General features: G+C 37.8%; 2 protein-coding genes across 2 annotated transcripts; both read right to left on the bottom strand.

Moving 5' to 3' along the window:
• Positions 1–2,331: 2,331 nt before the first annotated feature.
• On the bottom strand, positions 2,332–16,965 carry LOC117604336 (uncharacterized). The gene is made up of 3 exons (XM_034324286.2): positions 16,423–16,965; positions 8,619–8,703; positions 2,332–4,624 (listed from the first exon to the last, which is right to left on the bottom strand). The coding sequence occupies exons 1-3, from the start codon at positions 16,462–16,464 to the stop codon at positions 4,011–4,013; spliced, it is 741 nt and encodes a 246-aa protein (XP_034180177.1). The 5' UTR covers positions 16,465–16,965; the 3' UTR covers positions 2,332–4,010.
• A 1,682-nt stretch (positions 16,966–18,647) lies between these two features.
• Positions 18,648–23,694, bottom strand: LOC117604335 (apyrase). Its single transcript, XM_034324285.2, has 12 exons — positions 23,628–23,694; positions 23,033–23,193; positions 21,916–22,141; positions 21,135–21,251; positions 20,962–21,042; positions 20,469–20,670; positions 20,297–20,405; positions 20,137–20,231; positions 19,927–20,081; positions 19,666–19,851; positions 19,104–19,198; positions 18,648–19,036 (listed from the first exon to the last, which is right to left on the bottom strand). The coding sequence occupies exons 2-12, from the start codon at positions 23,131–23,133 to the stop codon at positions 18,775–18,777; spliced, it is 1,629 nt and encodes a 542-aa protein (XP_034180176.2). The 5' UTR covers positions 23,134–23,193; positions 23,628–23,694; the 3' UTR covers positions 18,648–18,774.
• Positions 23,695–25,232: the final 1,538 nt, after the last annotated feature.

Genomic DNA, 25,232 nt, shown 5'->3' with positions numbered 1-25,232 from the left:
TTGGAGGAAGATTATAGATCGTTAGGGTAATTTGCAAATTTTCAAGTTGGATCATTAGAGAATAATTATTTGAAGAATAATTTTAGAAAATGAAAGTGATATGAAATATGTAATTAAATTGAAATTGGGGCGCTCTCCGTGGTCCGCCGTCTTGGGGATCTCTCCATGGTCCGCCATCAGAGGGTGAATTAAAAATCGCTACTCCAATTAACAAAATGTCTTTAATCCAGAAAGTTGGCGATATTTAAACAAAGAAATCCAGTTGATAGAATGTAATGATCTATTTCCCATCGGACCAGAGTCCTGAATAAGGAATCTAGTCCTTGGGATCGGAATAGTCGACAAAAGTAACCGAACGCTAATTGCCCGGGATCATTATCGTTCAACTAGATCCTTTCACGCGAAAGATGGTCGCGAATGATTCCGGTTGCTGTAAGAAAGCATAGATTCCCTTGGTAACAGCAGCCTCGACTTATTTTCGCCGGACGAACGTCGAAGAAGACAACAAAAGTACCTCGACGGAGCAGATGCATGGCATGTGCTACGAACCCGACACCAGATGCCCCATTGGCGTAGAGATCCCCGTGGCAAGCAACCACGATAAACCTGCCCATGGGATTCTTTTCAAGCTGGTCGCGTGCCAGATAGAACCTTTCCTATGGGTTCACCGGCGACCCATCGAGATTCATCCTCCTTTCCATCCCCTTCTACTTCCGTGGATTTGGAGTGGTCAAAATGGATCAGAATTTGAACAGGATTGGAAGTGTGTGAAATCTGGAAATGTAATGATTATTCTTAATTAATGCCTCTGTTATAACTTGCATTAGATTATTATTAGATTCTAAACATCAGTACCTAATGGTCGAGGTGGATCCAAGTTTCAAAAGGAAGGGAAGTATCTGTGATCTAGAATTGGAATGATTATTTTTAATTAATATTTCAAATGTAATTTGCATTAGATTATTATTAGATTCCATACATCAGTACCTAATGGTCAAGGTGGATCCAAGTTTCAAAAGGAAGGGAAGTATCTGTGATCTAGAATTGGAGTAATTATTTTTAATTAATATTTCAAATGTAATTTGCATTAGATTATTATTAGATTCCAAACATCAGTACCTAATGGTCAAGGTGGATCCAAGTTTCAAAAGGAAGGGAAGTGTCTGTGATCTGGAATTGGAATGATTATTATTAATTAATATTTCAAATGTAATTTGCATTAGATTATTATTAGATTCCATACCTCAGTATCTAATAGTCAAGGAGGATCCCAATTTTCGAAAGGAAAGGAAGCATATGAAATCTGGAAATGGAATAATTATTCTTAATTAATATCTCAATTATAATTTTCATTAGATTATTATTAGGAATTAATCCTCCACCTAAGGAGGGATCACAAGAAGGTTGAAACAAAACACGAAATAATTAATTAACTTAGCGTTCGTTTATTTTACTGGTCAATGTTATCTACAATGATTTATTGTAAAAGTAACAATAGTCGTGTATAAGTTAAAACGATATATCATACATATGTACAAACGATGCGTCTAATCATCGACCATCTCCACGTCCCTTTTGATTGGTTCTAAAGAACATCATACGACTCGAAATATTCGTGACCACAGAATTAACTTGGATTTTTTGAAAACGAGTGATTCACGATCAAGGAAATATCGATCTAAAATCACTCGTGACGATTCGTCGAACACCTTGTCTACCAAAAACCAAGGTGATCTCATTCACTTTAGAAGAAAATATTTTTCATCCAAAATATTTTTGGATCTAAATTTATCGTATACAATTTACCATCTTTGAATTTCATCAAACGTTGCATCCCATCGTTCAGTTTCTTTTTCAAACTTTTTATATTTAATACACTTTAGAATATGGAAAAGGTGGGTGGAATTGAATTGAAACGGAGGCACTTGGCGTTGGTGAAATTTATATAAATTTAGGAATATTGGATGAGATGCTACGTTTAAACAATTTATGCAAATTAATCCTCGAACGGCGGACCAACTTTAATTCTAGAATTTTATTTCTATTTCAATTATTCAAATTTTAAATATTTCTTTTTCGTTAGCTCGGGTTACAATCAACCCTCCGCCATTCGACGATTAATATATTTCATTAACTTCCCTAATTTTTTGTTCGTGATTGTTCTTACGATAAAATAGCCTAAGAATATTTTCTTTTTGATTTCGACGGACGTCTCTTCGCACTTTCCTCCCTGTTCAACCCACTGACTCTGAAAAAAACTGACCGAAAATATTTGGAAACACGAAACAGCTAAATTGAATTTCTCACCCCCCCCCCCCCCCCCCCCCCCCCCTTCAGAGAGTTGAACCGCATCGGAATATAAAATCTTGCAGAATTTGTCAAAAACACACTCCACGATGAAAATTGAAAATTCTTCTTCTTCGTTCATATCGATCCAGCGTATGAACTTTTTCTCTCTCTCTGTTATTGACATCGTTTATTGACATTCGTTTCTCGTCGAGTGAATCTAACGTCGAATGGATTGAAAGCATGTCAGAAGAGAGAATTTTCGCGTGTATCTTAATCCTAAGTCGTTACAAATACAATAAATAATGCGTGTAATTAAAAAGAGAAAAAAAGAAAGAGAGACGATAATCTTAACAACTAATGGCGATATATAAAAAAAAGAAGGTATAAAAAAAGTATAAAACTGAAGATTTTCATTTTGATTTCAATCGTTCCACCCTTGAAACTTGAAAATATTTAAACAAGAAATTTTCTTGGAAATTTAAATGTTGTACTTTTGAAATGGAAAAGAGAAAACGTCCCAAGGGAAGTGACGTTCTCTTAATGAAAAGTTATATTTAAGGGTGGCTTGGTACGAAAGCGCAACCCTACGGAGTGGCTGAAGTTATGGTGAAGTTCGAATTCACTTGACGAGCACAGTCTCACGGTTGAGAACGTATGAAAGCGCGTCGTTTGCTTGACAAACACACGGTGAATGCATTTTTATCTGAATGGAAAGAGAGATTCTTTCCACTTTATCGTGGCAGGAACTTCTGCTCGGGCAAGATTGTCGTTCTGGATGATCCTGATGACTCGAGGTGATTGAAAAAGCGAATGTGGGACAAGCTATTGAAATCCATGTACATAATGTACCCTCTTAGAAGAATCATCAGTATGGGGTAGGTGAAACTTTAACCCTTTACACTTGTACACCTATTCTGTAGTGGGAATTTAAATTAATTGAAAATTCAAAATTATGTATTTCTAATGATGGTTCATTTCAAATGGTATATTTCAATTGACTCTTCTTGTAAAATATCTTAAAATCATTTCAAAATTGATATTAGTAATTTGGAGAGATTGAAGAGCTTCCAAAATTAATATGAGTGATTTGGAAAGGGTTAAAAGTGATCCTACTCATCCAGATTGAAAGGATTCCAAAATTAATATGACTAACTCGAAAAGGATTAAAAGTGATCCTACTCATCCAGATTGGAAAGCTTTCAAAATTAATAGGAGTAATTTGTAAAGATTTAAAAGTGCTCCTATTTGTCTAGATTAAAAATCTTCCAAAATTAATATGAGTAATTTGAAAAGGATTAAAAGTGTTCCTATTCATCCTGATTGAAAATCTTCCAAAATTAATATAAATAATTTAGAAAGGATTGAAAGTGTTCCTACTCATCCAGAAGTAACTCTTCGATTCTTGTTAACAAGTAGAATGATAGATACCTGTTAATGATTCTTTCACCTTAACGAATCAGAGAAGTATATCCACAAAAGAGCATCCGCTTACAAAGGATATCGTAACAGGTGGCCAGCTTTCCAAGAGCAGAGATTTCGCCAGCTCCTCGCCCACATTCACCGCGTTCAATCCCCAAAGTAGAAACCGGAAACACCCTCTCTCTTGAATCGATTCCTTCTCGCGATTGCCCTCGCCTCGAAAGCATCCCTCGGTGAAAGTCAACCAGGCTTGCTTTTAAAAAAATACCGTCTCTCGCCCTTCGATAAGATCCGAAATTCGTTTACGCGGTGTACTGAGCGAATAAGGCTCGTTCCCTCTGCAACTCCAGATGGCTCTTCATGGCCACCACCGTGGGATGATGAGGATGTAGACCTTCGTCTTCGACCAGATATCTAAGAGCTTCCGTTGCGCATGCATCCCAACCAGCGTTCCAAGATCCTGATACTTGATGGCTACCACCTTCTGCCTGCTGATTCATCCTTGAACAAGGATTCACCCACTGATGGGAATCTAAAAACCCATGATCCTTGGATAGGAAACGAGAAGAGCCTTGTTTCTGGCACTTGTCAGGCAAACTCTCGCGATAACAGCTGGTCGATTTGAAATTTTGTTCCTGAAGGCAAGCACGGTCCAGGTAACCGGTCTCTGTGTGCTCCTTAGAGTCCTTGAAGGAACTTCTACCAAGGATCCTAGTCGACGTTTGTTTCTGATGAGATTGTTGCTTTAATTCCTTGGCTAATGAAGCGACCAATTGATGTAATAACCTGGTATTCTCTTCCTCTTCTTCTTCTTCGTCTTCTAAATCGTCCAGCTCCACACCCTCGTCCTCGGAGGACGACATCAGGTCCTCGTCTTCGTCCACCCCCAATAACGTCAGCAACCTCTCCGCAGCATCTATATAAAAGGAAGAAATTAATATTTACTGAAATGTAAATACTTGGAGTATCATTTGTAATATTTATCAAAGCTATGTATATTTTCCCTACAAAGGATACGTCCAGTTTTCTATCACTAAACGAGTATGAAAGGATATGAAACGATGATGAGACGGAAAGACTAACCAGTGTCCGATAAATCGGGACCACCAGGGACTCTGGAAAGAATCAAAGAGAGGATATCGTCGACCGGAATTTCATTTCGACTCGGTGGCCCGGTTTCGCGGCTCTCCTGTGGGAATCGTGCACCATGAACCTCCCATGGGAACTACCTGTCGCTACCCACCCCATCATCCGTCCTGCGAATCATCGAATTTCGCACGAGCCTCTCTTCTTTTTTTTTCTCTCTTTTCTTTCATCCTCTCCGTTGTGGCGCGGAACTAGTGTGTACATGTATGTACACGCACCCCTTGTGAGAACCCCTCGGTGAAGGGACGTCAGGTAGGGCCAGTTCATGCTTACCTGTTCCTGGGAACCTAGCGGATATCATCCGTGCAGAGGGTGTTCAATTAACGAATATTTTATGAGAAGATATTTTTCAGGGAATCGACCGATGTTTGCTTTGAAAAGGGGGGGGGCATCGATCGAGGCAGACGGAACGATACTTTGGGAAACGATGGGTGAAATTTTTGGTGGAATAAAGGAAACTGATAGGGAATATTTTATAGTGTGAGAAAAGGGTCGCTGGAGAAATATTCGCTCCCGGATGGCGGACCATGGAGAGAGGCCGGATCTTAACCGATCTCGGTTAGTTTTATTTTTTATGTTTTACGCTGGTATTTTAAAATCATTCCAACATTTTGTGAGAGACCAAGGACGATTTAGAGATTGTTTTCGAATAAACAGAGGCGGAGATTGAACGAGGAAGTACCTTCTATGAATTATGTAACACGTTGCCGCCGCGAGAGTAGACGGAAAGCAAAATTTGCGTTTCTCTTATGGAAATTGCGTTTGTATAAATAGACCGTATTTTCCTAAGCAATTGAGTATACGATTGTTGATAAACGACGTTTCGCCAGCGAACAAGTTTCAAGGAAATTCAAATAAAAATTAGAAAATTAGAAATTCTACGATTCTTCAATTTCAATCCATGGAGTAAACGAGTTTCGATTAAGATCTTGATTTGCATAAAGTTGAAAAGGAAACCGACGAGAGCGACCAGATTATGTCCATCTCACGAACCAGACGATTTTTTTCTCCCTCGATAGGACTGTTTTTTTTCAGAATCCTTACACATTAGCCGCTTCCTTTTTTTTCTCTCTCTTTTCGTTCCATTGACACCAGAATAGAGTCTGGACCAGTCATGAACGACTTCATTGTTTTTTTCCCACCTGAGGACAACCCCCCAGGACGTGGACGCCGGACGTTCCCACAGGGATACCTAGATTTAAATGTCTCTTTTCTATGCTCCCTCAGGACGAGGAGAAGCTGGATTGAGTTAGGTTAGTCAACGATTTAAAGGTCTCGAAGGGTAACCCATGTGTCTATCGAAAAAAGAAACTCTCTAGGAAACAATTTGCAATTATTTTAAAAGCTAAAAGAAATATGAAACTTGGGTACACATTCACAAAAAATATACAAGGACATTATTTTACAATTAAATATATAATTTTTAAATAAAAGAAAACAATATGAGGTATGAAATTAAATTGAAATTGAGGCTCTCTCCATGGTCCGCCGCGCGGTATTAGGACTCTCTCCATGGTCCGTCGTTCGAAAATTAAAAAACGCATCATATTATGTTTCTTATTCGTTTACATTACCCTGTTTCGTTTTATTCGAATGCAATCTCTTAAAGAAAAGTTTCACGAATAATGTTCTCCCATTGAATCGTGAAGAAGTCCAAAAGAGAAATAAACTTGGACATTCTCGCAAGTTTACGAAAGATAACGCGAAGATCGTTGAAATAAATCGTCGAAAAAATCAGTGAACCCATCGAAAATGGAAGAACCATGGAGATGGGGCTCGGGATGGAATAAGGCTGTTTGGTCTCGAGGAAATTTATTGATCGTAAATCGCGACAAATTCGATGGAAACGCACGATTTGCCCTTTCTATTATTCAACGGGACAGCGTGTGGCAGGGATGAAATTGCTTATGTCCCGAACTTTTCGTCGGAAGATTGAAATTCTCGCGAAGACGTCCGTTTGTCCGCATTAGCATATAAAATTCATATCTCAGAAAATGGGGTCAGTGAATTCGAACTGCGTTAAGGGAAAAGTTATTTTCCAAGGGCGTGGCGTACAAGCTCGTGATTAATGGTAACGAGCCGCGGAACTTTAATGAATCTTATAAATGGAGTTTGAAACAGTCCTGCGACACGCTCGTTATCTGTGCGCCCTACCGATACACAGGGGGTCGGTTTAATTATCGCCAACATCCGGTTTAAAAAATTGCACCAATTCAAAAATTTCTTCCACCGTTATTTAAAATTTGCGATCTAAATAGAAAAATATTTCCATGAAAAAATTAGAACATTCGTTCATTGAAATTCCCAGGGAAATCGAAGAGGGGCGGAAAAGGTAACCCACCGAAGAGACACGACCCTTTACGACTGGTACAATAAAAATTTCCTTGGATTTCTGCGGATCCCAGGGAAGCAGGTATACTCCCAAAAGGGCAATATTTCGAAGGAGCAACAGAATTTCCCATATTTCCAGGGAAACTCGATTATCCCTGTTTTCGGTGACCCTCTTCTCGACCTCTTATTCGGTACTCGAGAAAAGTCGATGAAACGGACGTTCCTCGTTCGGATCGTCGTGAAAAGGCGTAAAGAAAATTCTGTTCAGTATACGAAATGGCCCGTGATCAATGGTAATTACTATCGATGACTTCGCGACAAAATATGCCACGGTTCGCCACCTTGTAATCAAGCGACTCTTTTGAATCGTTCCTAATTACCAGTTTCCCGTGTCTTTCGCCTCTTAATGGTAATTCCACTAAATTACTGGGCCAATTTTTCGTCACGCGATACTTTAAACTGTATCGATTAACGTTCACCTCGATCTGCTCCTTACACTCTGGAATTTATTATATTATTAAAAATTACAAGTTACAAATATTTCTTTTCCAATTGTGTCCCCTGGAAATATTTTCTTCTATAGGTTTGATAGGAAACATTTTAATGAGACATTTTATAATTCGTTAGAATGAAAGAGAGTGACGCTTTCTTGCGGGTGTAAATAATTATTCCATCCCGGGGATATTAGAGAGAAAATATTCCAGCTTTTGTACCGGTCCCAGTAATTGCATTCCTTCCAATTTCCCTCCCCGCAAGCCGACGTTTATTTAGCTTAACAATTTCCCAGAAGCAACCCCCATTCGCCCTCCTCCCTATCAACGATATTATTCTGTCTCGTTACACGTCCACTAACCCCCCTCTCCCTGCCTCCTCTTCTCGACGATCTAATTAACGAGCAAATAAAGTGCACGAATGCACTGCTTTCCAGCAGATGGAGGGGCAGAGGAAGGGTGTAAAACAAGAGGGTAGTTAGGAACAGAAACAGAGGAGGAGGATATTCCGGGGTGCATTTGCATTGCAAGAAACTTGTTTGCACGCTTTTATAAATAGCTACGGAGGGGGGGAGTAATGGTATTATTCGTGAACGAGAACGGAAGTCGGGGGATGAAAACACGGATGCGACTGTGAATAAGATTCTCCGGACGGAAAGATATTGAAAACGTTTTATCCGAGAGATTGTAAACGCGAATTCTGGATGTATTTGTATTTAAGGGATGAAACGCAGGGGTTGATGTTTTCAAGATTTTTGGGTTGTTATATTTTTGAAGGATACAATTACGGGATCGAGGAGAATTCAGCTGGGATATAAACCTGCTCGATTTCAACCCCTCGAAAAGCCACCCCCATTTGAACGAAAACATTCGGGGTTTGTCGTTGATAGAAGGTGGATAAAAAAAGGAACGCGGTAGGGTGAAGAATGAAAGTTTAATTACCTCGAATAGTCGGAGATGAATCTGCGACGTCGTTCGTGAGATCCTCCAACCCTCCGCCGTCACCCTCGCAGTCCATCAACGTGTCCTGAAATTGGAAACTTCTTTTAGAAAGCTCTTTTAAAAGGCACTCGAACAAATTACCGTCGCTTGATTCGATTATCGCTACGTTAGATGCCTCTTTCCTTCTTTAGATAAATTGAGAATCTCGGAAGAATTTTAATTACAAGTCCACCACTAAAAATTAGTTTATCTATCGTTGATATTCATTTCGTGACTTTTTTATTTTTATATTTCTAAACGGGGTTTTTTCAAAAAATTAGAAATTATAAAGCTTTCTAATCTTATTATTGCAGTAGGAATTAAAATTGCAGACTTTTATTATTAATGATCTTTAGAAAAAATTAAAGAACCTCGAAGAACGGTTTAAAGGAAAATTACAAATCTACCCCTAAAAATTCATTTATCTATCGTTGATATTCATTTCGTGACTTTTTTATTTTTATATTTCTAAACGGGGTTTTTTCAAAAAATTAGAAATTATAAAGCTTTCTAATTTTATTATTGCAGTAGGAATTAAAATTGCAGACTTTTATTATTAATGATCTTTAGAAAAAATTAAAGAACCTCGAAGAACGGTTTAAAGGAAAATTACAAATCTACCACTAAAAATTCATTTATCTATCGTTGATATTCATTTCGTGACTTTTTTATTTTTATATTTCTAAACGGGGTTTTTTCAAAAAATTAGAAATTATCAAGCTTACTAATTTTATTATTGCATTAGGAATTAAAATTGCAGACTTTTATTATTAATGGTTTAAAAAAAAAATTAAAGAGCCCCGGTAACGGTTTAAAGGATCCATGTCACCGTTTAATTCCTTGGATAACGAACGATGGATTTACGGAAAAATCGAGGGTAATTAAACGTTTACAGCGATCCGGTTGCAACATGCAATTCAGTTGCAATCGTTATTGCATGTGAGAAAGTCGTAATTAACGTTGGCCGATTACAGAGGAGCTGGTTAACACGATTGCCACCCTACGGGGACCGGTTCGCCGGAGCTGTCTTTTCGTGCCGTTTCAATTTTCGAACTTATCGAGACCCGTCAACAGGAAATGCCGACCATCTCCTGGAATCTCGTTAACCCTTCTGATGGATACTCCTCGTTTCTTTGAAAAAGAAGATCCAGCTTTTTTTCTACCGACAGTTTCTCTCCTCCCACTTTTATGGCTATATTAAAAATCCTCGTTTGTTATTCGAAATTTTAATGATTTTATGCCCTCTTAAGCATCCACGCCTACCCTTAAATATTTCCTTCCATGACTTTTATGTCCCTCTTTCATGTTTCACGATTTTATCCTTTGCTTCTTCGTTTCATAGCAATTTCACACTTTCTCTCTAGTTTGCATAAGATTTTCACCCGAGACTTTCCTCTAAATAGGAAGGTACCTTTCTCTATCGTAAATATGACAGCGTGAAATTGGGAATGGAGGAAAAAATGGCCAGAAGCCAGAGAGGATCAGCCACCGATGCTTTTCACATTTATTGCTCGGTGTCTCTGGGTCACTAGGGTGCACACTCATTTTCACGTGCACCCACTACCAACCCCCGGTGGCTGGCAATAAATTTCACGAATTTACCGTCGACCAAGGTCAGCCATAAACTGGCCACTCGGTAGCAGAACGGTCGTTCAAGTGTTTGGAAAATTTTACCCTCCTTCTATCCAGGGAAAGCATAAACGCTTCCCAAAATTTTTCTTTTCCTCAGGAAAAACTGATTTTCAAATCATATCCTTCCATGATTCTTTCAACCCTCAATTCTGGAAAGTATTCATTCAAAACTTTATAAAATTCATTTATTTACACTATTGTCCCGTCTATTGAAATTGAAATTAAAATTGAAATTTTTAATAATAAAAATAATGTATTTTCAATATTTTCTGATTGGGCTCGAGGAATTTTTCCCCGATGATCTTGAATAAAATATTCGATGATAATAAAGAGAAGAAAGTAGCGAGGTGTATGCATTTTAATCGAGCAAGAAACGCGATTTCGTCCGTTAGTTCACAAAGTAGTTCGGAATATGTAAATCCTCGTGGCGGGGAAACAACTTGCAGGCCGTAATTAAAGAGGATTGCTCGATTTATGCGCGATTAAAACGTAGACGGGAATCGGATCGATCGTACGGTTCGAGAGTCCGCTTCATTGTAATTTGAAAAAAGAAAAAGAGAGAAACCCTCGTGGAGGAAAAATAAAGAACCCCTCAACGAGCAGAGGAAAAAATATATTTTCATTCGCGAAACGAGGCAATAAACGACGATCGAACATGCTCGGAAATGCCGAGGAGCGTGTAAAAAATAATGCACACTTTTGGGGAAATTAATTCGACGATGTAATTCATCACGAGTTATAAATAAAAATTCAAAGAAACTTTAGTATTTAATTATATAATATTCTCTGGTATTAAGAATTAACAGGGGTTGTAATATTCAGTCAGAAAATTATTATAAAATAGAAAAATTTTATTATTAATCAAAGGGTTTCATATTCTGGAAGGAAGTAAAAAATTGAATTCAATTTGGGCTCTCTCCATGGTCCGCCGTCCGAGAGATAATAAAATCAAAGGAAATTTTAAAGTCAGAAAATTATTATAAATTAGAAAAATTTTATTATTAATCAAAGGGTTTCATATTCTGGAAGGAAGTAAAAAATTGAATTCAATTTGGGCTCTCTCCATGGTCCGCCGTCCGAGAAATAATAAAATCAAAGGTAATTCTACAGAAAATAAAATAGAAGGTTTCATTTTATACTAAAGGGGTTGCAACCCTTACAGAACCATGTCCAAACATTTAGAAAATTAGAAACAAAATTATTAGTTGAATAAAACTGCCACGTTGTTAAACTAACGGTAATGTAATAACGCGATTACAGCAACGATCGTGTGACAAATAAATTAAAACAGTGGTAGGGCAAACTGTAAGATCACTGATAGCGAACGCACGCAAACGAAAATGCTTGCTCGTGTTGGTTGGTTGATTTCCTTTTTTCACCTTTTTTCAAACGTCGTGTTTTTGCGATGAAAATAAGAGACAACAGGGGAACGTAATAGACCGACGTACCTCGTTAAATAAACGTCTGTAACGAGGTAGAAAATGAACGTACAAGAAGATGGATTAAAGCGCTTAGAACTGACGTATAAAACTGACGCTCTTGTTATCTCATGTTCGACGATAAATAAACACTCGTTAGTTGATTCTTTTTTAATTAAAAAAATTGCGATTTTCATCTATTGGAATAATTAATTATTTTTGCTCGTTAACAAAATAAAATCCTGATCACAGTTTAACCCCCGGACGGCGGACACAATTTTAATTTAATTTAATTTTGTACTTCGTTTAAAACAATGAATTTTTTAATGATTTTTCAATTAATAATGAAATTTCAACTCCACTATACGAAACGTTTCTATTCCGCGTTAATCCAGAATAATTTACTCGTGAAACGTTAATCGCGAATCAGCCTCGTTATGGCTAGTAACCCCTCATCAAGCTTATCAATTTTAAACGCGCATAAATGCCCGATAAACGCAACTAATTTATCCATAAAACGTTCGCGCAAATTAGTTCCGCTATTTCCCTGTCTGCCATCGATCTAAATTGCAAATCCAAAGGAATTTCAATCACCAGAACGTTCACCCTTAGAACATTAATGGAAATTAAATTAATTAACCAAGAAATAAAACATCGTTTACTCTGACAGGGTCGAGATTTATTTATTTATTTGATATTACAAATTAGCTACAATAAATTCTCATTATAGTACCGCGGATGGGGTAATCTTTCAAGCTTCCAAACTTTCAGTTCGAGGTGAAGAGGGAGATAAAATTATGCCTCTCTCCCTGGTCCGCCGTCTCGGAGCGGGCTCTCTCCATGGTCCGCTGTCAGAGGATTAAAAAACGCGTTACGTTACTTTCCTTACTTTTTTTAGAAAAAGGATTATTAAGCGTATTCCTTACCATATTTCCATTTCCAATGGCACAGTGAACGCGTTAAATCAGCCTTACTCGTGGAAAGGAATCATCCCCTGTATTTGCTCATCCCCGATTCCCTCTTTATTCGAATTTCTCAACTCTCCGTCGAGAGAGCATTTATTCGTTGCACAACAGGGATTCCGTTAACCATCCCGTTTTATCGGTGGCTGGTGTAAAATCGATTTATAGGATGCAAAACCTGGCTGTCCCGTATCGGTATCATTTACGATACACCAATATATACATATATCGTTTACGAGGCGAACTCCATGTTTTGTTCGCCTCTTTACGGTACCCTGCACATCCGCCCCGTGTAAGAGTATCGATATTTGATATCACTACCTGCCAATAACTGGTCGTTCCAATAAAAACGGGCAGTGAATAAAAATTGTATTAACCGAATCACTGGTACGCGGCAGCTCGTTTCCTGCATTTATTCCTACCGATTAGTCGATTATCGCTTTATTACGAATACCCATTGCGCGGCTTTCCGTTCGTTTCGTTTCGCAGGAATTCGCGTGATTTTAAATAAACACCACGAACGCCGGATCGAAAGGTAGATTTCAATGAAAATTCCTTCCTTGGAATTGCTACGTTGCGACCAATTGCACGAATCATCCGAGCTTGTTGCAGAGTTTGCAAAAGCTTCAACAACTTCTCCAGCTTCCTCCACAATCTCCTCCCCCTTCGTTGAATCATTCTGGTTCTCCCGGTTCGCATTCCGCCAACGCGGAATCTAAATTTCAAATGGAATCTTATTTCGCGACCGAAAACTTTCCAATTCTCTCTTTTGTTTTCTTTTTTTTATTCACGGTACCTCCTTTGAACTTTGTTTCTTTTCTCCGCGGTTTGTTCCGGAAATTCAATCCCGCTAGAAGATATATAGGTACACGGATATCCTTACCAACTTTTAATTCCATTTATTTCGATATAAATGTCAGAATTCCCCTTAGGAGAATTTAATGATAAAAGTTTCTTAGCTTTTTGATTGATTTTATTGCAAGACGCACCCGGTGCGTCGTCTATTGTGTCATGCATGTATCATAAGACGCATAAGGTGCGTCATTTTAAAGACCAGCATGAAAATTTTAAATCCAAATGTAAATCGTTTTCTCTTTTATGAATAATTCTTGAATAAGCTCGACGAAGAGGTCGGTAATTAAAAGCTTGTATCACTTGAAGTTGTCGCTTTCCAATTATCCCCCCACTTCCGGTTCCTCGATTCCGTCGAACGTTGAAAGAAACGAGACGCGAGCTTTTCTTCTTTCCTCCTCTATCCATTCTGCAATTTCCAGCGGGGAACTTTTCATCCGCAATTTTTCCGTATCAAGCAAGCCTCAAAGAGGGGAAAAACATTTTCTTCCGCGGAGCGGTTTTCAACGTTTCAGAAAATGGCGGCCGGAACCCCCTCGAGGGGTAGCGTCGTTGCAATTACATAATTCACCGTCGCATCAGGATCTTGATAAAATACAAAGTGCGATTACACGCCGGCTGCCGCATAAGTTCCTACTGGCTTGATATTACTTTTCACCGTGTATTCTCCTCTTTGAACTTCTCCCTTCCGGCTAGATATACACACGTACAACCAAACCGTGTGTATAGAGACGGCGTCGATCTTTGGTTAGATTGCGGTTTTCTACGTAGTTGAAACTTTAATCGGAATCACAATGACTGTCGGTGGATCGATTTCAATTTTCCGCTGCTTTTCACTCCGTCGAATTGCTTAAATATCTGAATCTCCCAGCCGGAGTGTATTAAGTCCACTTCTTTGAAAAAATTATTTTATTGGTTAAACTTCGTTTTGAAGAACGCGAAATTATTGACCACTTAAGAACTAAAAAATGAAATTCCTAACTTTAGAAACTCGGAGGTTTAAAAGTTATGCGTATTTAAGCATTTCATCATATTAGCATATTATGAGCAGTTCGAGCATTTTTAGCATATTATGCAAGTTAGCACGACGCCATATTGGTTCTATTCGTAATGTGATTGGTCGACCGAGACGGCCTATCAGGATGCTGTCAAAGAAACTAATCTAACCTAAGATTTACAATTTTGGATTTTATACACATCAAAAACTATTCAATGGAAAATAAAAAAATTAATAATTTTATGTCCTTTAAAACTAACAATAAGCTCAGCCAATAACTGCAGACTCTTTTAACCCCTCCTAGTTACGCTACTGGATACTTTATATAATAGTTGCTTGGTTCAAATTTTCTGTTTTGAGACAGAAATAAAAAGGAACAGAGGAGCGGAAGGAAGTTAATGAATCAAAATCCTTGTGGAGACTGGCGTTAATTGGATTTCCAACGAGAAGGACTTTTCGGTAGTACGCTCTCGACCCCGGAGAACAAAGTGTGTTTGTACTATAAATAGAATGTTGCCGTTTAGCTGGTAATGCTAAAGCATCGATCGTACCGTAGAGGAAATGTCGGTCGACGTGTATCGAGCTTGCTTTGCCCCTAATTAAAACGTTAATGGTACTCGGCGCATACCAATTATAGTCGATGCGTTCCCGTCAACTGTATTAATAGTAATTTCGCGAGTTTAATAATCGTCCCCGTTCGAGAATCAGTGCTTTGAAAACTACCATAATTCTCTTCGAACCATCTTCCATTGAAATATGTATGACCTGCTCTAAAAACGTTGAACTCGTTCCAGATTACACGGAATAGAATTCGTAATTAAAATTTCTAATAGAACAACTATTGCATTTGTAATATTCTGAGAATATTTGCAACGCGCTTATAATTAGAGACCTTTTTAATTAACGATCTTGAAAAAGAAAGTTTTTAAGGTTAGAAAAGTCTTTTTATAATTGAGCTTTTAAGCGAGCAAGCTTTATGGTAAACTGAAAAGTTTGAAGTTTTTAATTGGTACTGAATTTCAAATAACGTTTCCGCCGGTATTCACCGCAGAAACCAGCAATCTGCGTGAAAGCAAACTTGTTTCATCTTTGATAAGACAGCTTAAGAAAATTGCCAGCAAAATTCTATTTCGCTGGTGAAACGAGTCGAATAAAACTCGGCTACACCGGGAGCTATAGAAACCAACATCGTCCAATGCAAATTTACATACACACGTTCGATAATGCAGTATAGACGATAATGGTCGTTCGGTTCACGTATTCCTGTTGAATTGAATGCTATACAGCAACGGGAAAGTGTATCAAATTCGATGACGCAAACATAACCTTTGAAGAAATATTTTATGAAAGAGAAATCAATAGCGGGGTAATCTCCTTTATGGAGCATTTGTTTGCAAAAATATTATACGGAACATGAGTTCTATACACCCTTTGAGCTCTAAATGAATGAAAATTTTCATTCGGGATTATGCAGAGTGAGTTAGAACGCGTTTCCTGTACGGGACCCCATAGACGGGCCACTACACGCTTCGCACAAGGTGTTACTGTATCATGGAATTACTTTCTCATGAGTGTCTTATAATCCTCTTTGTAAGAATTCTTTTAATATCTATCATTTACAAATCCCAACCCGGATAAGACTTAGTAATTTTTGAAGTGTAATTAGTATTTGATATAGCGAATAATGGCGTAAGACGTTAAACGTCAAAATGACGGTCACGTGACGCCCGCCATCAAAGTGTTGAATTTAATTTATCGTTCTTTCAACCGCACGCTGTTCGATGGTTATAGATCAAATGATTTCAGGATCATACCTCGAGATTTGTCTTTCGAGTCTCGTTGAAGTTAAAGGCTTCGGGTTAAGATGAATAGAAGATGTTTTTAATTGATTAAATATTACATACCGCGGGCAAGTCGTCCTTCATCATATCGCTGGTATCTTTCATGACTCCCGATGGAACCTAGCACCGACAACAATCACTCAACGCCCACGTTTTATCCGTTTCCTTCCTCAGTCTTCTTCAAGTCTAACGAAAAAATCGTCTAAGGGAACGTGAACTTTCCTCATGAAACCGAACCCGACCAACGATCCTTCCCTCTCTCTGTCACGAGCACATTGTTGTTTCGATCCTCGTAAACGCGTGTAGAAGTTGGCTACGTTGGATCGATCGTATCGCAACGTGTCACTCTTCGTCTACCTCTGTTCACTGTGCTCGTTTGACTTGTCCAACGGATTACACGGGCACAAACTTTCGAATTCCAAGTCGAAATTCCGCGATCGTTCCGAATGGTTTTTTTATTCGACTTGGGGGGGTGACGATCCGAGCGTGGCGAGCTCAACGGACTCACGAGAGGATCCCGAGTCGATCCATCGGTGTACGCGGCTATGGAAACACTGGCGAGCGGTGTCAGGTAAAGCAGGGAGCAGGTCGACGAACAACCAGCAGGCAGGTCTGCCTCCATGACAGTATAACCATCTCTTTCTATCCTTTGCAACTTTCTCCGTTGCACCAGTTGCTTGCAGCTGCCTTTTCTCCCCACCACGGTTACCAACGTTTCCCCTCTTCCAGATTCCCTGCTGGAACGCGTCAGAGTATCCTCCTCCCTCGCCCAGTCTATCCTCTTCCTTTCTCTCGCATACATGCCCCTCTACTTCTTCGCACTGTATTTTCCTGATGTTTCTCCTCTATGCTTTTTATACTGCTCTCTCTCTGTTTCACCGTTGTTGGTGTTCTTTCTTTGATAGAGTGGAGTTTTCTCGCTGATCATGGATGTATCTTGTAGGAGTCGGAGGAGCTGGAGAACCGCGGATTTCAAATGACTTTAGCGGAAGAAATATGAAATTTGTTAGAGTTTGGGTAAGGCCATTATTAATACGACTGTATTCTGAACTTATTACTACTTTAATAATACCATAAATAAAACTACATAGTGTAACGTTATAGAGTAAAAAAGGCATGTAACATAATTAAGTACATGGACGCTCTAGTCCTCGCGGAGTGAGGGCCTCATTTGGGTCGGCATTATAGGTGGCGACACTGCAGTCCTCGACAAAATTGAATAGGTGTTTCGCACTGTTTTCATTGATCAGGATTTATCGATGTAAGATTTGATCGATTATGACTTTATAGACTCCGCAGTAGCCTCTGCATTGCTTTACCTATACCACTTGTATTTGAGTCATAATTTATCTTATAATTTCTTCATTTTAATTCAACTGTCTGGATGATCCAGTTTGATGGGTTATGAGGATGCTGAACGTTTGGAGATAGATTGGTCAGGTGGTAGTTGGATGGTTCATGGATGAACAGAGGAATTTCAGGAATTGAGAAGCAGCTGTTGGCCTGTCATATATTCTCTGTAAATTGAATCGTGGACTTTTAAGACGAGGATTAGAGTGTTCATTAAGAGATTGGTGAACAGAGAATTTAGGCTAATATTTACGACCCGATCCGTCCGGTGTACATTATTGCTCATATCTGTCACTTGCAGATGTTATTGCTTCGATTAATCCTGATAATCTGTCTACTAATATTTCTTATCTCCCTAATTATTTCCAAGATTCTTCCAAACAAAATTTTATTACCATATTTATCTCCCTGCTGAAAGAGTTATACTGAAAATCTTTTAAATAGCCTAAAATTAATATTTGAGTCACGCTTGTTAGATTTTGACGAAAAGGAAGATAGAAGAATGTTGAAACTGTGTCACTATGAGAGAAAAGTGCTTAAAGCGAATTTCGTGCGTAAAAAGGAACATTCTCGCGGCACTACAAAGCGATTCACGCGTTCTGGCGGAGGGCAACGATGCAGACGAACAGCTGCTATTTCACCTGTTCGATATATTATTTAAATGCTTCACCTGCCGCGATGTCAAGATACCGCGAGATAAGCGGCCAAACGTTTCCTGCTTTCACGACGATATCACGCGAGATTTTCGTCGCCGCTTCTTTCTCGAGGAACTTTTTTACTTCGGGGAACAAGCTCGCGAAATTAATCCATCAGGCTTTTCTTCTTGAATTTGAAACTTGGAGGTTTTAAGGGAAGGTTGAGGAAAGAAAATTGAATAAAGTTTAAAAATCTTGGATTTGACAATGTTTGAATAATTAGAGACAAATTATTTGGAGAAAATAATTTAATTAATTACAATATTCCCTCTTACTCTTCCCTCCGCTTGAAACAAGCTCCGTTTCAAAGTAAATGTACCGAAGCAATTCGGTTGTTATCATTTTTCAATGAAGTCTTGTAACTTTGACTCTATAAGAAATTCTGTTCTTTCCTTGATGGGATAGTCTTCAGAACAATCAGTCGACCGTCGGTTCCAACTATTATTGGACTGATTTTCTTCATGTACGCTGCGAGCAGATCGGAATCAAGATATCCGACTTTGTGATTTCGGCCGCACTTTTCGAACGTGTCGAATCCATCTCCGCCAGCGACCAAGTAGTTTGGAACCACTATCCTGTACCATTCGTCTTCCACTAAGTTCTCGAACCTCGGCACTTCACAAGCTCGGCACCTGAATAAAGTATTACTTGTATAAGACTGAAACGATTCATAAAATCAAATGGACAAACATTCTTTACCTTATCTTAACATCCAGTGCGTTTCTGGGTAAACCATTCGTATCATAAATTATTTTCAGTCCTGACCATACTAAAATTTTATTCATTTCTAGGGTCTGTAACGAGGAAATTTTTATTGAGATTTTAAAGCGCCTGAAGTATGGCAACGCTCGATACACTTCGATGACAAAGGCAGTCTCTAACAGGGGCAGTATAAATTATTCAAATTGAATGTAATACTAAAATACGTTTTTAATTAATTTAATATATAAACATAGGTTTATATTGGACAGTCTCAGATAGTTTCATTATAAGTTATTTTCAGTTCTGAGCATACTAAAATTCCATTCATTTCTAGTATTTGCAATGAAGAAACTTTTATGAAGATTTTAAGGAAAAGTGCCTGAAGTATGGCAACAATCCATACACCTCGGTAATAAAGGCAATCCCTAACAGGGGCAATGTAAATTATTCAAATTGAATGTAACTCTAATTAAAATACATTTTTAACTAATTTAATATATAAACATAGCTTTATATTGGACAGTTTATAAAAACTAATCATATAATTTGTTACAGATACCTGTTTGATGCAGCTACCATTTAATTCAAGAACATCCCATGTGTTTTCAAAGGGTGAGGATGTTATCAAATCACCTAAAGTGATGTTTCTACCTACAGAATCAATGGAGGCACGAATTCCCCCAGGGTTTGTAACTGCGACAGCAGCGTATGTCCAGAAGGTCTGGTTCTCTGCTTGGTCTACGTACTGCAAACGTTTAAGGTAATGTGATTATATAGAAATTCTATATTTTACAACAATAGAGAGATACTTTTCACGTACAGAATCCACCATAGCATCAACGATCAGATTTCCAAAATTGCACTCCTTTGTGCGACACCTATTATCAAGGAAAACCTTGGAGGGAGCAATTATGATTGATGCTTGAGCGTCTACGCCTTCTTTCCAGGGTTCCAGAGCTTTGACTGTCTCAGGATCTGAATAAAAATTCCATTTTTAATCACCTTCATTGAAAATATCATATTCAATTACCTTGCTCGATCGAGTGACTAAGAAAAATTGGATTTCCAGCCCACTGGACAACCTCCCCTCCTTTATCGAACCACACCGTCAAGTTTCCCACGTACCTAATAACGACACCAATGTAATAATTTATTTAATTCCACAAAGAATATTTATTCCAGATACAAACTTGGTGAACGCTGCTGCTTGGACAATCACCACTTTTCTTTTGGTGAATTCTTGATCCACCACCACAGGGTACACGTCTTCAGGGACGTCGGTGAAAGGAGGTGTTTCTCCTATACATAATAATTCGTAATTGTTAATTCTCAATTAATATTCATTCATTTATTCTTATCTACCTGTGTATAAAAATGTATGCGAGTGTCCTCCGACGATGACGTCGACCAAAGGACAGGAAGCTGCCATCTTCCTGTCCACGTTTAAGCCACAGTGACTTAGGACGATAATAATTTCAATTCCTTGGGACTTTAATTTTCGTGCCTCTTCGTTCACCGTTTCTACCTCGTCCAGAAACTTTAATTTCTCGGTAACGGAGATATTCTGACGATTCGTAAGTTACAATTAAACAGCGTCGGGAAATCACTCGAGTCACTCTTCCGGTCAAACCTCCGGCTATGTAATCTCATCTGCTCGGTAGTTTTCTTAGAGATCGTTTCAATCGTATTAAATTGATTAACAGCCGCGGTAAGAAATTATTTAACGACCCTGTTTGTCGTATTCGTTAGAGAAAAAATTGAATTCGTCGATTACTTGAAAGATTTTTAATTCAATTATCACCGACGGAGGTTTGAACGAAAGTTTTATACAGAAAATTTTATCGCGAATACGAACGGGTGTGTTTTGTACAATAACGCCGATGATTCCGATTTTTCTACCTCCTCTCTCAATGATGGTACTGTTCTTGTAGAGACCCTGAGAAACAACGATATCTGTCGTAATACTTGATAGAAAATTCAATCATGTCCTAGAATACATATAAATTTTATTGAAATTCTAATAACAACCTGCATTGTTGGCTCCTCGGTCGCGTCTATGTTCGTCACCACGATCGGGGCCTTGACCATTTTCATGAAAGGTACGACACCCGCCACTCCATTATCGAATTCATGATTTCCTAATGTCTGCAAGGATTGTCGTTCTTTATTAAGTGTAATTTATTAAACGTCAGATAAGATAAACTTATTTGAATAATCGTTCCACAATTCTGAAAGTTCGATAAGATTATCTGTGATTTAATTAACTGATTTATTGTTATATCGTTATCTGTGTAGGTCCCAGAGTGTGAATTTATATATTATCTTTTGCACGTTCTTGAGCAATTCAATTAATTAAAAAAAATTTAGAAAATTAATGATTGAAAAGATATCTGAAATTAATCGAAAATTTTCATTGAAAATTGATTATCATCCTGTTATCATTCCCCTGGTACCAATTACGAAATTAATCGTTCTTTCAGTTGTTTTAAGTTTAATCCATCTCCTCCTACCAATTAATTCACTCCGATCCGGATAGGATCATTATTTTCTTACGCTCTTTATTGGAATCACCGTAATCGATTCAATTAACAGATGATTGCACCGTTCTTCCTGCTTTTTTTCCCTTCGAAATTCGAGACGATCCGTTCGGGTTTTTATCGCTTTCACGCGGAATTCTCGTTAAAGCTTCGTTCAAATAATCGATCGTTAACACTGTGACCCAATTAAACGGATCATACGGTGTACGATCGAGAAGGAACTCGCTGCTATCTTGATTTCGACTTTTTATATTTCGTTTAATCAAATTTACCATGGCGTCGTGCGGTAACAGGTTCATGAAGGTTGCGGTCGCGTTCCAACGATGCACGTTGTACCAAAATGACCCTTGAAAATTGTCACCGGCATTCAGGAAGATTGCGTTTGGTCTATCTTTCATTAATTCTTTCACCACCGTCATTACCCGCGCGATTCCTCCGATACATGACGTTTCGTTATCTTTGTGACATATTCCCGATCGTGGTCCCGTTTCCTCGAACCTAAAAAGATTTTTAGAAGATCCTCAAAAACGGTGAAATAAAAATAATTATGTAATTTACAGCGATTAGGGTAACATATAAAAAGATAAGAAATGTAATATAATGCGTTTTTCGGACGGCGGACCAGGGAGAGACCCCCAAGGCGGCGCGACGGACCATGGAGAGAGCCCCCGATTTTAATTTTAATTCTTTGGCTTTTGCCCTGTATATGCACTAGCGCCCCCAGTGCTCTTTCAACTTATTTCACAAATTTTCCTACTCTGATTATTTTGTTAAAATCTTCACTCAAATCTTTCAATAATTACATTCATATCAGTAACGTCAAGATAATTTTTATTGGTAAGCGAGCATTTGGGGCACACCCTTCCTGCCTCCAAACCTCATTGCAAAATTAAAAAAAAAAGGAAGGGTCAATCATTTTATAGGAGTTCGAAAATCTCTTTCTTGTTTTAGTTAAAGGCAATTCACGAATGGAATGGAAATATTTATAGTCTGACGATTGAGCAATGAGGCTGATAGAAAAAGGAACGCGGATAAACTCGAACGATTAACCCGAATCGTCATGCCCATGACCCTGTGATTTCACTTTACAAATCACGAACTGTACAAACACCAATCGCTTTCATACTCCTCCGCTCTTTATCTATCGATTATGCAATCAATTGTTTCTACCGCTTATGTAATCGCGATGCAAATTCATTATCGATGAATGATTAACGATTGGCATTCGATCAATGGGTCAGTTAATCCCGCAATGTTTACACTTTCAATATTTACGTTTCATATTTATCGTACTTAACTTTACTTAAATCGTACTACCTTTTTAATTTTCATTCAAATATTGATACACTCTGTTTGAATAAAAATTAATTAGATGACTCTGTGACTTACCTTGCGTGGAAATCGTTCAAGTGTATCACTGAGAGCTGAAATAAATCCGTTTGTCCCAGTGATATTTGAAACAGAAATGGCAATAATAAAAACGATTGCATCGTCGATCGAGTACTCGTAATTTTTCTTCTCTGCAATGCAAACTTAATTTCTTTGAGACCCTATCGAAAGATAAAAATAAAAGATTATGAATAAAAAGGACACAAAGCTCGCCCAATCTTTGAGCAGAGAAATCAATGAATTTGCATGCAATTTCTTTGCGAACGCAAGAGAAATATTGAATGGATTGCAAGAAATCGTATTTGCCAATAGGGTGATCGAAAAGAAGCATAAAAGAAAATGTGTGTCGAAACAGTTTCATTTGTTTTACTTCTTTTCTGAAGATCCACCGCTCTCAATAAAAGAAACAATGTTTACTCGCTCTAAATCCTATGCCTCTCTCACGATTATTATCGTGAAACGGCGGCACAGTAAAATGTTTCCGGAAGGGAGTATAAAGGTACCATTGGCGAAGTCAATGAAAATTTTAATTTTAATGAAAAAGCAGCTAGGTTATGGAAATTAAAATTAGAAACGAATAAAACACAAAACACACCTGTCTGCAGTGAACGTTCGTCGAGAACTGTCTACTTCAAAGATCCAGCTTATCAGTCATACTTTGATCGTTATACAACAGCGATAAAAATCATCAGTAGACAGTTATATTGTTATTTTGTTTAGACGAACGGTAAGGTCTAAGAGTAAACTTTTCTTTTAACAAGTATTTAATTAACAAATTTTTTATTAAAGTTTGATTTATTTCAGAAAAGAGAAAGTAGAAAAATTGGTGTAATATAGAAATTTAATTATGCACTTTGGCTTGTGAGAGGTTCGTTTGTGAAAAATAAGAAATAATAGCTGATGAAACTTTCAACAGCTTCGGTCAACATCGTTAAAAGTGAATCGAAGTAGTTTTGGTCAATGTATCAGGTGACTTACATGGTGGTTGGTAAATGGGCGTTGAAGAGGGAGGAGAATTGAATGATTTCGAAGAGAGGGTAAAAATCCATCGGTTAGGTTCTTACTAGCGAAATCCTTTTTATCTGACCTCAGTTTGTGCGTGTCCTTTGAACGGGCTAGGTCACATCGATCGAAACTTCCTTTTCAATGGAATTCTTCATGATATCCTTTACGTAAGCTGACTTCGATTGTCGTATCAAATAGGTACGTGATTCTTTTTATTTCACTAATATTTGAATTACTGTTCCAATAGGTGATAGGAGAAAATTAGGGTACTAAATAAATATCATTTTATTTAATTTTATAGAGGTTTAGAATTCTACAATTTTAGAGTTCTAGAATTTTAGAATTCTAAAGTTCCAAGGTTCTAATATAATAGAGTTTTAAAATTCTAAAATTCCAAAGTTTTAGAATTCCAGAATTCCATATTTCCAAAATTCCGAAATAGCAGGGTTTCAAAATTCTAAAATTCCAAAGTTCTAGAGTTCCAGAATTCCAGAATTCCAAAATTCCAAAATAGCAGAGTTTCAAAATTCTAAAATTCCAAAGTTCTAGAGTTCCAGAATTCCATAGTTCCAAAATTCAAAAAAAATAGAGTTTCAAAATTCCAAAGTTCTAGAATTCCAGAATTCCACAGTTCAAAAATTCTAAAGTTCCAACTTTCTGGAGTTCCAGAATTCCAAAGTTCCAAAGTCCCAAAATTCTAAAATACCAGAATTCAGGAGTTCCCGAGTTCCAGCGCTCCTTTCTAGAGTTCCCGAGTTCCCGAGTTCCACACTTCTAGAGTTCTAGAGTTCCAAAATTCTAAATTTCTATCTCAGATAAAAACTTTAATTACCTTAATTGCTATCGAATTATTTTTAGTATCACAAACACACTTTAATAACGAAAACGACAAAAGTATGTGATATCGGTATCATATACTACTTAAGTCAAACACTAGAATTTCAGTCCATAATATGATAAGAAAATCATGAGGAAATTTAAACGCAATCATTTCGATCACGCAGCTGCTTTAAATAATTTATTCGCCAATTAGTATTCAAGATTTGGTATCGGCAATGTGCATAATTATCCTCGAACTAGTTTCAAATGTTGTATATTTTATTTCCTACGAAACTAGGAATACAAGTTACAGAATGTACGTAACTTATCCACCTTCGTACGATTTTAAAAGCGTTCCACAATATATTTAGAAAAA

The sequence above is a fragment of the Osmia lignaria genome, chromosome 7 (assembly GCF_051020975.1).
Source record: "Osmia lignaria lignaria isolate PbOS001 chromosome 7, iyOsmLign1, whole genome shotgun sequence".
Classification (NCBI taxonomy): Eukaryota; Metazoa; Arthropoda; class Insecta; order Hymenoptera; family Megachilidae; genus Osmia; species Osmia lignaria.
The sequence above is the reverse complement of the archived record's forward strand: the minus strand, read 5'-3'. Positions and strand labels throughout refer to the sequence as shown.